The sequence below is a fragment of the Microcaecilia unicolor genome, chromosome 5 (assembly GCF_901765095.1).
Source record: "Microcaecilia unicolor chromosome 5, aMicUni1.1, whole genome shotgun sequence".
NCBI lineage: Eukaryota > Metazoa > Chordata > Amphibia > Gymnophiona > Siphonopidae > Microcaecilia > Microcaecilia unicolor.
The window spans coordinates 152,726,741-152,739,225 of NC_044035.1; the positions used below are offsets into that span (position 1 = coordinate 152,726,741).

The 12,485-nt window shown below is 43.7% G+C and overlaps 1 protein-coding gene across 1 annotated transcript in view; it reads left to right on the forward strand.

Moving 5' to 3' along the window:
* Positions 1–457: 457 nt before the first annotated feature.
* LOC115471198 (beta-microseminoprotein A1-like) overlaps positions 458–12,485 on the forward strand; it is a 53,440-nt gene continuing 41,412 nt past the window's right edge. Inside the window, exons 1-2 of the mRNA XM_030204899.1 lie at positions 458–559; positions 3,660–3,780. Of these exons, the coding sequence (XP_030060759.1) occupies positions 557–559; positions 3,660–3,780 (124 nt within the window). The 5' untranslated portion in view covers positions 458–556. The remainder of the gene's footprint in view (positions 560–3,659; positions 3,781–12,485) is intronic.

Consider the following 12,485-nt stretch of genomic DNA (forward strand, 5'->3'; position numbering starts at 1 on the left):
TTGTATGCGGAAATGGATAGGGAGCCAGTGAAATGACCTGAGGAGAGGGTTAATATGAGGATAGCGACACTGGTGGAATATAAGTCGTGCAGCAGAATTTTGAAGGGGAGAGAGATGGTTAAGTGAGAGATCTTTGAGAAGCAAGTTGCAGTAATCTAAACATGAGGTGATATGTATATATATATTTTTTTTTCTGGCTAACACAAATATAAAACCTAGCAAACATTCCCACCCTACCTTCTACCTACTGCCACCCTCGATCCAGAGGACATAACATAGCCAGGTTTTCAGCAACTTTCTAAATTCCACATATCCTTAATGGAAGTTATCCTAAGAATGGCTTTCACTTTTTGGAAAAAAAGCCATCCAAAGTTGTCTGTCCTCCCTCTGGAAGATATGACTGGGTTGCTGATTCATTGTGTTTTTTAATCATTAGCATTTAGTAGAATACCTTTGGGAGTGGATGTGTTTGCACAGACCTTGCCACACACAGTATATAAATCAGCCAGCCCAGAGATAAAGTGTAAGTGTTCTCCAGAAGCCGAAGTGTTTCATCATGGTAAGTCTCAGCGTATATTGGGTTCTAGGGAGTGTCTCACTATTGCCTTTAAGTAGTAAAATAGGATACTTCTGAGATCAGAATAGGTAAAAACAAATGTCAAGCAGACATGAAATTACATAGTTTGTGTATGAGTATTCTGATCCTTTCTTTGCATATTTTAAATCTTCGAGGAAGCAGTATGGTAACAAAAAGCATTCTTTCTAGGGAAACGTGTATTTGGGGTGGGTATAGGGGTGGTACCCCCCTTTGAAATTTTGCTGGTGCTTGTGCTGAATTAGTCCCCTTTACCCCACTGAAATATGATTCCTAATTCTTTGCTGCTCTTCCCTCCAAAGCAAGCAGGCAAACAACACCAGTTTCAAGGGCTGCAAGCCATGTCACTGTGGCACAGGAGACTCAGACCACAGTCTCCTGTCACTGGGAACTGGTGGCGCTCGTGAATTGGGGAGGGGGGATATTTTCAAAGAGGAAGCATGTGGAGAGAAATCAGAAGGCTAATTCTTTAGGGATGTACACAGGGAAATTGTTGATTTGTTTTTTGACATTTTTATTTTAGTTTGTTTCAAACATCCGTGCAAATAAAAATTTGCTAGCATGTATCACAACTTTTTAAAATTTGCAAATCAATTTTTAAGTGGCCTTTTTACCAAACTGCAGTAAAAAGAAGACTTACATGGGTCTTTCCTGTGCGCTAAGGCCATTTTTACCACAGGGTAAAATGTCTGAATTTCCTATTTTCCCATTAATGACTATGCGCTAATTTTCCCATTGGTGCATGGCCATTAGCGAGTGAGCCCCTAATGCCACCTATTTTGTAGGCAGTAGGGATTCATGATCTAAACCTGCGGTAATCGGTTAGCATACAGCAATGCTAATCCATTTGCATACATGCACCCACTCTTCACCCCCAGACATGCCCCTTCCATGAAAAAATGTTTTAAATGTTTTAGCATGTGGTTTCTGAGCGCACATTCAAAATGACTGAGGGATGCCTCACCATTTTAAACTGCAGTAAACATATGTTAGTGCTTACCGCATCTGTGTAAATGGGCCCCTATATGTGTTTGAGGGTTAATGTGCATTAAATTAACATCCAGTACATTTTTTGAGCCATGCTGTGGAACTGAGTGCAGGCTAATGAAATGATATCTCTATTTTTTCACATACACATATCTCTAAGACTAAGGCTGTCCTAACGTTATCCTCCGAGTTAATTGGACACGAATCTGAATATCACCAGCGCCCGACTAACTTCTGGGTTGCCACCCTAACCCAGATATTCACTGCTGGAGGCTGGACATGCCCCAGCATTGAATATCTAGGGTCAATTCACTCCAGGTTAATTCACTCTATGGCTGAGGGGCAACTTACAAACCTTACCACCGAAGGCTAATTAAAACATACAAACTTATGAAAAAATACTTTCCCTTGATTTGTTCTAAATGTGCTACCAACTGGTTCACAGAGTGTTCTCTAATCTTAGCACAATTTAACAAACTAAACAACTGTTGTTTGTTTACCTGCTCCACCCCACTCATGACTTCACAGATCTCTGGCATCTCTCTTCCAAGAGCAAACCTGCTTAGCCTCTCTTCATAGGGAATCTGCTCTGTCCCTTTATCATTTTGGGTGCCTTTCTCTGTACGATGTGTATTTCAACTAGGTCTTTCTTTGAGACTGGACAACTAGAACTGCACACAGTACTCAAGTGTGTTTCTACCATGGATGGATACAGAGGCATTATATGTCCTGTTTAAATCTCCATTTCTGAGTAATTCCTAACATTTGTTTGTTTTTTGGCCGGAATCTTAGCGGAGATTGGGTGGCAACGCTGGTAACTGGGAAGCAAAACCAGTGCTGGGCAGACTTCTACGGTTTACGCCCTGATCGTAACTGAATAGATATGGATGGGCTGGAGTGTAAATTTTAAGGGGCTTCGATGTTAGCTTCATAACTTTTAGTACAAGAACAGTGCTGGGCAGACTTCTACGGTCTGTGCCCTGAGAATGGCAAGGACAAATCAAACTCAGGTATATATATAAAGTATCACATACCATGTAAAATGAGTTTATCTTGTTGGGTAGACTGGATAGACCGTTCAGGTGTTTATCTGCCGTCATTTACTATGTTTCTATGGGCCCTCTCAATTTAATTTGTTTAAGAGATTATTCTCTTTAGATTTTTTATATCATTGCTTTGTATCTTAATCGTAACTAGTGGACTAAGTACTAAAAAAAATTTCTCTAACTCCTTGAATATTTAAAGGAAAATGTAATTTTTCTGCTTTTTTGAAATTTCTTATTTGCCTACATTTATGTTGAATGAATGTATTATTTTGAAATTATAAATAAAGAATTTAAAAAAATAAAAATATAGTGGAGAAAAAAAGACTTCAGTAAAAACAAGGAACACCCCTATTTGAAAGATAAACCTTCATAAACACAGAGGGCTCTTTATAATCATAAGTCATTTTAAAAAACCACTAATATTTCAATATTCTTCTACTAAACAAGAAACAAATGATCTTTCATGGATACAGAATAAGCTGGAGAAAATATTTGTTGCCAACCGTTATAAACGTTGAGCGTTGAGACATCCCATGTTAATTTTTGAATGTGGATGCACAAACTGTGTGCTAAAATATTTTTAGCATTTTCTCACAGAGGTACATGTCTGGGGCAGAGAGTGAGCGTGTCTATGAAAACTGATTAGCGTGTCAGCATTGCCACATGCTAACTGATTAGCACAAGTTTAGCATGTGAGTCCCTACCACCTACAAAATAGGTAGTGTTAGAGACTCACGTACTAATTGGAAAATAGTACATGGCCATTAATGGGAAAATAGGAAATTCAGCCATTTTGCCCTACACAAGACCGAACCACATAAGAGCATGCACTGCAGTTTAGTAAAAGGGCCCCTTAGCAAAACCCTTTCTATGAGGTCCTCATCTTGGAGGTGGCTGCATATATGATTATTAAGCTGTCATAATTCAAAAGCATACTAACAATCTGTTCACCCAAAAAAGTGGACTCATTTTTTGATCATCGAGGATTTGCTACTGAATTTGTTTGAGTCTCACAATGTTCTCTTTCACAGAAATCTGTTTGGATCTTCACCCTTGCCTTTGGCATCTGCATCTCATTGTGTGATGGATCATGTTTCCAATCTGAACCAGAACTTGAAATTGACAGTAATGGCAACCCAGTAACTCCTACAGGTAAGATTACATGTTATTGCAGTTACATACCATCCTGCTTAGAGACTGTCATGGCTATGTAACATGGCTTCAGAAAAGAGAACCTCTGGTAGAATAGGATAGTAGCAGACTGAGCTCCAAGGCCAGATTTAAGATTTGGGCACACATGGGCAGGGTGAGGGCAAGGATCCTCTCTTGGAACTCAGAGAGCTAAGGCAGGCTCCCCAGGAGATGGAAAGCAGGAATGGGGATGTTCGGCCAACATGCCATTGTGGTGCCTCTTTAAAGTGGCCGTAGTGGATAGCCCTAAATTAAGTGGGGGAAGGCTCCTTTTTGGCCTGAGAACTTGGCACCTTATCACATTGATTTCCAAACCTGTCCTGGAGGAACCCCAACCAGTCAAGTTTCTAGGATATCCACAGTGAATATTCATGAGATCAATTTGTATACACTGCCTCCTTGGTATACATATCTATCTCATGCATAATCATTGTGGATATCCTGAAAACCTGATTGGCTAGAGTTCCTCCAGGACAGGTTTGGGAATCATAAATCATTTGGTGTCCTAGGCAGCTGCCTGTGTTGTCGGTGCCTAAATCTGGGGTGCTGTTAGGACAACGGTTCCCAAACTGTGTGCCACAGCACCTTCATGTACCACAGTGAACTCTCAGGGGTGCCGTGGCATATTTCCCGACCTCCCTCCACCACACAAACCACTGCTGCTGCTTCTCTAGATGAGCAGCAGCAGTGGCAAAACAAGCTGCAGCTATGCAAGACCAGACTCTTCATACACGCGGCTGACAATTGTCGCACCCCCCTACCTGAAAGCACATTGAGGGCACTTCGGGGAATGTCTGGTGGCAGGTGGGGGCACAGAGTCCTCGCTCTCAAAGGCATGGTTGGGCAGGGAACATCGTGGCATGGCTTCCATGGGTCCATTTCTGTGGCGCAGGAGGGGGGCTCCTTCCCCACACGTCTTGATACGTCAGCCTGTGATGAAGTCAGCGGCGTGCTCCTTTTTCTTCAAGCTCCGCAGCTTCCTCAGGGCTTCATCAATGGCTACCAGTACCTTCGGTGACCAGATCTGCTTGGCTAACGCTGACTTCTGACCCTGTTGCCAGTACAGGCTGTGACCCGAGCTGTTTAGTTACAACGCTGACTTCTGACCCCGCTACCAGTATCTGCTGTGACCAGAGTTGTTTTGCTACAGCGCTGACTTCTGATCCTACTACCAGTATCTGCTGTGACTGGAGCTGTTTGGCTGTAAGGCTGACTTCTGACCTTGCTGCCAGTATCTGCTATGACTGAAGCTGATTGGCTGCTATGCTGTCTTCTGACCTGCTGCCAATTTCTATTGTGTCCAGAGCTGCCTGGCTACTATCTCTGATTCCTGACCATGTCTTCAGTGGTCTGCCCTTGTCCTGTACCGCCTGCCTTTGGACACCAACATTTCCTGGTTGAGGACGAGACCCACTGGCTGCCTGGACCTGGGGGCAGTTGGTTGTAATGAAGAACCCAGGGGTTTATTGGCTGTCTATAGTCCTTGTGGACTAGGACTTAGGGCTCACCTTCCTCTGCTTCCGGGCAGAACATTACAGGTTGCTAAAGCTATGTGTTCCGCTGATAAACCTACTCTTCCAGATCTCACCCAGGCATTACAACAACAACAACAAAATCAAGTACAACATTTCTCAGGAGTTTTGCAAGATGTGTGTGCTCAGTTAACTGATTTATGAGCATCTACACCTAGAGCTCAGTCTCCCGTGCTTCCGTCAGCCGCTCCGATGTGTATACCAGATCCTCCTCACTTTGATGGAACCCCACAAGCATGTAGAGGCTTTCTGAACCAGTGTCAGATGCACTTTGAACTACAGCCTGGAAACTTCTCTTTGGATCATATCAAAATCACCTATATTGTTTCCCTCCTTTGAGGCCAAGCTTTGGCCTGGGTTTCTCCTCTGTGGGAGCAGCAGGATCCCATCCTTTCCAACCTATCTGCCTTTCTGGAACAGTTTTGCTTAGTTTTTGATGAACCGGAATGACCATCCTCTGCGGCCACTGACCTACTGCATCTCCAGCAGGGTTCTCTTACGGTAGGAGCTTATGCTATTCGTTTTTGCACATTGGCTGCGGAGTTGAGGTGGAACCAAGAGGCCTTAGAAGCTGTTTTTTTGGCAAGGCCTGGCAGGTAGAATCAAAGATGAATTGGCCAGTTGAGAACTGCCTAGCAATTTAGATGAACTTATTACCATGTTTATCCGGATTGATGTCCGCTTTCAAGAGAGAATTCCACTCCTGGTGTCCCGAAGCCAATAGTCTGCTCTCCAGTTGGATGTCGGACAACTATTCCAGAGTCTGTCGAGGAACATTTGGTTGTTGGGTGTTACCGACTTTCTGAAGAAGAAAGGCTCCGGAGACGCAGGAACAGATTATGCTTGTATTGTGGTGAAACTGGACATTTTGTAACCAAGTGCTCCCATAAGCAGGGAAATAAGCAGGCCCAAAGCCCTCTGGGGAAGTGACTTTAGCCCTTCTTTCTTCTTCCCTGACTTCTTTATGTGTTTTTCCTGTGCTCTTGCAATGGGGAGCTGGTCAAATTACTGTTTCCACTCTCATTGACTCAGGAGCTGCAAGGAATTTCCTCGATGGGAACCTGGTTCAATGCTATGGAATACCTACTGTACCTGACCTCTGCTCTGAATATATCTTCTATTCAGGGGGAACACTTGCCCGGTCGTGTATCTATTTCTTCTATACCTCTTTCATTGCAGATAGGCACTCTTCACCACGAAACCATTCAGTTTTATGTGTTGCCAAAATCTATCCATCCTATAGTCCTGGGTCTTTCTTGGCTACAACTTCATTCTCCCTGCATCGATTGGAAAAATAATGAAATCATAGCCTAGGGCTCCACATGTTTTCACTCATGCCTGACGTCTGTTTCTCCCCTTGCGGTTACCTTCCCTGATGATCAACAACTATCGTCCAGTCTTCCCAGGGTCTATCAAGACTTTAAGGACATCTTCTGCAAGAGACAGGCAGAGAAACTTCCACCTCATCGAAGCTTTGATTGCGCTATAGAATTAATACCTGGGAAAATACCTCCTCGTGGTCGAGTTTACAATTTGTCTTGATCAGAGATGCAGGCTATGACGAAGTATATCCAAGAGAATTTACAAAGAGGCTTTATTTGGCTGTCAACCTCTCCCACCGGAGCCGGGTATTTCTTCATTGGGAAGAAAGTTGGGGGTCTTCGACAATGTATTGACTATTATGATTTAAATGCCATTACTGTCAAGAACAGATATCCTCTACCACTCATCCCTGAACTGTTTGACCAATTGCAAAGAGCCAAGATTTTCACTAAGCTGGATTTAAGGGGCGCCTATAATCTGATTCATATAAAAGAAGGGGATGAATGGAAAACTATGTTCAACACCCATGATGGCCATTATGAATACCTGGTTATGCCATTTGACTTATGCAATGCCCCAGCTGTGTTTCAACATTTTGTTAATGAAATCTTTAGGGACCTGCTCTACACTTGCGTGGTCGTTTATCTGGATGAAATTTTAATATTTTCCTCATCCTTTTCAGATCATGTCCAGCATGTCCGACAGGTACTCTAACATCTTTGAGACCACGGTCTCTATGCCAAATTGGAGAAATGTGCATTTCATCAAAACTCCATTCCCTTCTTAGGGTATATTATTTCTGTGTCTGGATTACAGATAGATCCCACTAAACTTCAAGGTATTTGAGATTGGCCTCAGCCAGTTGGACTTCAGGAGCTTCAGCCCTTTTTGCTAATTATTACCGGCAATTCATAGACCACTACTCTACTATTATTGCTCCATTCACAGCTCTCACTAAAAAGAGGGCTGATGCTAGAAACTGGCCAGTTGAAGCATGTCAGGCATTCCAAAAAAAATAAGAGATTTTTTTCCTCTGCTCCTGTCTTAATGCATTCTGACCCTTCACGTCATTCGTCCTTGAGGTGGATGCTTCCACAGTCGGAGCTGGAGTGGTGCTTTTCTAGACTGACTCTATGGGTCGATTACGTCCTTGTTTTTTCTTTTCTAAGAAATTCACTCCTACAGAAAAAAATTATACAGTGGGAGACAGAGAACTGCTAGCATTGAAATTGGCTTTAGAAGAATGGAGACATCTTCTAGAAGGGGCCATTCATCCTTTTACTGTCATCTTTTACTGTTACAGCAAACACATTCCATAGGTCTTAAGCTTAAGCCCACCCACCCCAAGACTGACACTTCCTATATAGCTTTCCCAAATATACTACGTATCATAAATTAACCCCACCCTAATTACAACCCCATCATAGTACACCTGTTCATACCCATTTCAACAATTCAAGATGACTTTTATTCCCTGTAATAATTGTGGTGCTTTAGTTTCAAGACCAAGATTCTGGAGACTTAAAGCTTGTCCTATCTGTCTTCAGCTTGCTAGTTTAAAACAGGAGCTCAGCAAAGTAAAGCAGGAATTGAATGCACTTAAAGCAACTTCTAGGACTGCACAAAATCATACTGCACAGAACCATACCAAATTCTCACCACTGCCTCAAAGGATAATACCACCTAAGAATAGATGGTTCTCAGTAGGCTCAGGCAGGCTTCGTTATGTGACACAGAAGCATCCGCCCTCACAAGTGTTGCCCCTACAGAATTCTTTTGCTCCACTACAGCACTGTGATGTTCCTGAAAATAAAACTAAGGCGAAAGAAAAAGCAAGGAAGGTGGAACAAAAAGATATGAAGGCACCCAAAGAGAAAAGACACCCCCCCCAAATCACTGAAACCGAAACACATACTAGGAAATGTAGATGGAAAGCGATGACCACAAATGCTCGCCGTCTAAGCAATAAAGTTCATGACCTTCATGCCCTGATGTTGGAGGCAGACTTGGACATAGTTGCAATCACAGAGACATGGCTCAATGGTTCCCATGAATGGGATGCAAACATACCAGGCTATAATCTTTTTAGGAAGGATAGAGAGGGGCGTAAAGGTGGAGGAGTAGCTCTGTATGTGAGAAATGATATCACAGCGACTGAAATGACAGGGAACTGGGGAAAGGAAGAAGCGATATGGATCACCTTAAAAAGAGAGGATAGAACCTCTGTCCACGTGGGTGTTGTCGACAGACCCCCGACACAATTGGAGGAACTAGATAAAGATCTGATCACTGATATTCAAAAGTTGGGGAAGAAAAGAGAGGTGCTGTTGTTGGGAGATTTCAATCTGCCGGATGTAGATTGGAAGGTTCCGTCTGCGGAATCGGAAAGAAGTAGAGAGATCGTGGATGCTTTTCAAAGTGCTTTGCTCAGACAAATGGTGACGGAACCCACGAGGGAGGGAGCGACGCTAGATCTGGTACTCACAAATGGGGATAATGTGTCAAATGTCCGAGTGGGTGCCCACCTGGGCAGCAGTGACCATCAAACGGTTTGGTTTGATATGACGGCTGAAGAGGAGGGTGGCCACTCAAAACTCAAAGTCCTGGATTTCAAGCATGCTGACTTTAGTAAAATGGGGGAATACCTGAGGAAGGAGATGATGGGATGGGAGGAAATACAAGAAGTGGAAGGACAGTGGTCCAGGCTGAAAGAAGCTATAAATAGGGCCACGAACCTTTATGTAAGGAAAGTAAATAAAAGCAAGAGAAAAAGGAAACCGATATGGTTCTCCAAGCAAGTGGCTGAGAAAATAAAGGCTAAAGAGTTGCCGTTCCAGAAATACAAAAAAACTCAAGAAAAGGAACACGAGGAGGAATACCGGATGAAACTGAAAGAAGCCAAGAGAGAGATACGTCTGGCGAAAGCGCAAACGGAAGAACAAATGGCTAGAAATGTAAGGAGGGGTGGCAAAATTTTCTTCAGGTATATTAGTGAAAGGAGAATGACTAAAAAGGGAATCGTGAGACTAAAAGATACTGCGAACCGCTATGTGGATAATGATGAAGAAAACGCAAATTTGCTAAATAGATACTTCTGTTCTGTTTTCACAGAAGAAAATCCTGGAGAAGGACCGCGATGGACTGGAAAAAGTACAAATGAGATTGAAGTGGATAGAGCACCGTTCACGGAAGAGAGTGTGTATGAACAACTTGAAAAGCTAAAGGTGGACAAAACCATGGGACCGGATGGGATCCACCCTAGGATATTGAAGGAGCTCAGAGAGGTTCTGGCGGGTCCTCTTAAAGATTTGTTTAATATATCCTTGCAGACGGGAGAGGTTCCGAGGGATTGGAGAACGGCGGATGTGGTCCCTCTTCACAAAAGTGGTGATAGGGAAGAAGCTGGAAACTACAGGCCGGTAAGCCTCACTTCGGTTATTGGAAAAGTAATAGAAGCAATGCTGAAGGAAAGGATAGTGAATTTCCTGGAAGCCAATAAGTTGCAAGATCCGAAACAACATGGTTTTACCAAAGGGAAATCGTGCCAAATGAATCTCATTGAATTCTTTGATTGGGTGACAGGAGAATTGAATCAGGGACGAGCTATGGACGTAATCTACTTAGATTTCAGCAAAGCTTTTGACATGGTTCCCCACAGGAGGCTCTTAAATAAACTGAATGGGCTGAAGATAGGACCCGACGTGGTGAACTGGATTAGAAACTGGTTGATGGACAGACGCCAGAGGGTGGTGGTGAATGGAATTCGCTCGAAGGAGCGAAAGGTGAGTAGTGGAGTGCCTCAAGGATCGGTGCTGGGGCTGATTCTGTTCAATATATTTGTGAGTGACATTGCCGAAGAGTTAGAAGGTTAAGTTTACCTATTTGTGGATGATACTACTACTACTACTACTATTTAGCATTTCTATAGCGCTACAAGGCATACGCAGCGCTGCACAAACATAGAAGAAAGACAGTCCCTGCTCAAAGAGCTTACAATCTAATAGACAAAAAATAAATAAAGTAAGCAAATCAAATCAATTAATGTGAACGGGAAGGAAGAGAGGAGGGTAAGTGGAGGCGAGTGGTTACAAGTGGTTACGAGTCAAAAGCAATGTTAAAGAGGTGGGCTTTCAGTCTAGATTTAAAGGTGGCCAAGGATGGGGCAAGACTTAGGGGCTCAGGAAGTTTATTCCAGGTGTAGGGTGCAGCGAGACAGAAGGCGCAAAGTCTGGAGTTGGCAGTAGTGGAGAAGGGAACAGATAAGAAGGATTTATCCATGGAGCGGAGTGCACGGGAAGGGGTGTAGGGAAGGACGAGTGTGGAGAGATACTGAGGAGCAGCAGAGTGAGTACATGTATAGGTTAGTAGAAGAAGTTTGAACAGGATGCGAAAACAGATAGGGAGCCAGTGAAGGGTCTTGAGGAGAGGGGTAGTATGAGTAAAGCGACCCTGGCGGAAGATGAGACGGGCAGCAGAGTTTTGAACCGATTGGAGAGGGGAGAGGTGACTAAGTGGGAGGCCAGCAAGAAGCAGATTGCAGTAGTCTAAACAAGAGGTGACAAGGGTGTGGATGAGGGTTTTGGTAGAGTGCTCGGAAAGAAAGGGGCGGATTTTACGGATGTTGTAAAGAAAGAAACGACAGGTCTTGGCAATCTGCTGGATATGAGCAGAGAAGGAGAGAGAAGAGTCAAAGATGACCCCAAGGTTTCGAGCTGAGGAGACAGGGAGAATGAGAGAGCCATCAACAGAAATAGAAAACGGGGGGAGCGGGGAGGTGGGTTTGGGAGGGAAAATGAGAAGCTCGGTTTTGGTCATATTTAATTTCAGGTGGCGTTGAGACATCCAGACAGCAATGTCAGACAAGCATGCTGAAACTTTGGTTTGGATGCAAGGTGAGATATCAGGGGTAGAAAGGTAGATTTGGGAGTCATCAGCATAGAGATGGTAGGAAAAGCCATGGGATGAGATTAATGAACCAAGGGAAGAAGTGTAGATAGAAAAGAGGAGGGGACCAAGAATAGAACCCTGAGGTACGCCGACAGGCAGAGGGATAGAAGTAGAAGAGGATCCACCAGAGTGAACACTAAAGGTGCGGAGGGAGAGGTAGGAAGAGAACCAGGAAAGGACAGAGCCCTGGAATCCAAGTGAGGACAGGGTATCGAGAAGTATGCTGTGATACTAAGATCTGTAACAGAGTGGACACCCCGGAGGGAGTAAAAAACATGAAAAAGGACCTACGGAAGCTAGAAGAATGGCCTAAGGTTTGGCAATTAAAATTCAATGCGAAGAAATGCAAAGTGATGCACTTAGGGAATAGAAATCCACGGGAGACGTATGTGTTAGGCGGGGAGAGTCTGATAGGTACGGATGGGGAGAGGGATCTTGGGGTGATAGTATCTGAGGATTTGAAGGCGACGAAACAGTGTGACAAGGCGGTGGCCGTAGCTAGAAGGTTTTAGGCTGTATAGAGAGAGGTGTGACCAGCAGAAGAAAGGAGGTGTTGATGCCCCTGTATAAGTCGTTGGTGAGGCCCCACCTGGAGTATTGTGTTCAGTTCTGGAGGCCGTATCTTGTTAAGGATGTAAAAAGAATTGAAGCGGTGCAAAGAAAAGCTATGAGAATGGTATGGGATTTGCGTTACAAGATGTATGAAGAGAGACTTGCGGACCTGACCATGTATACTCTGGAGGAAAGGAGAAACAGGGGTGATATGATACAGACGTTCAAATATTTGAAAGGTATTAATCTGCAAACTAACCTTTTCCGGAGATGCGAAGGCAGTAGAACGAGAAGACATGAAATGAGATTGAA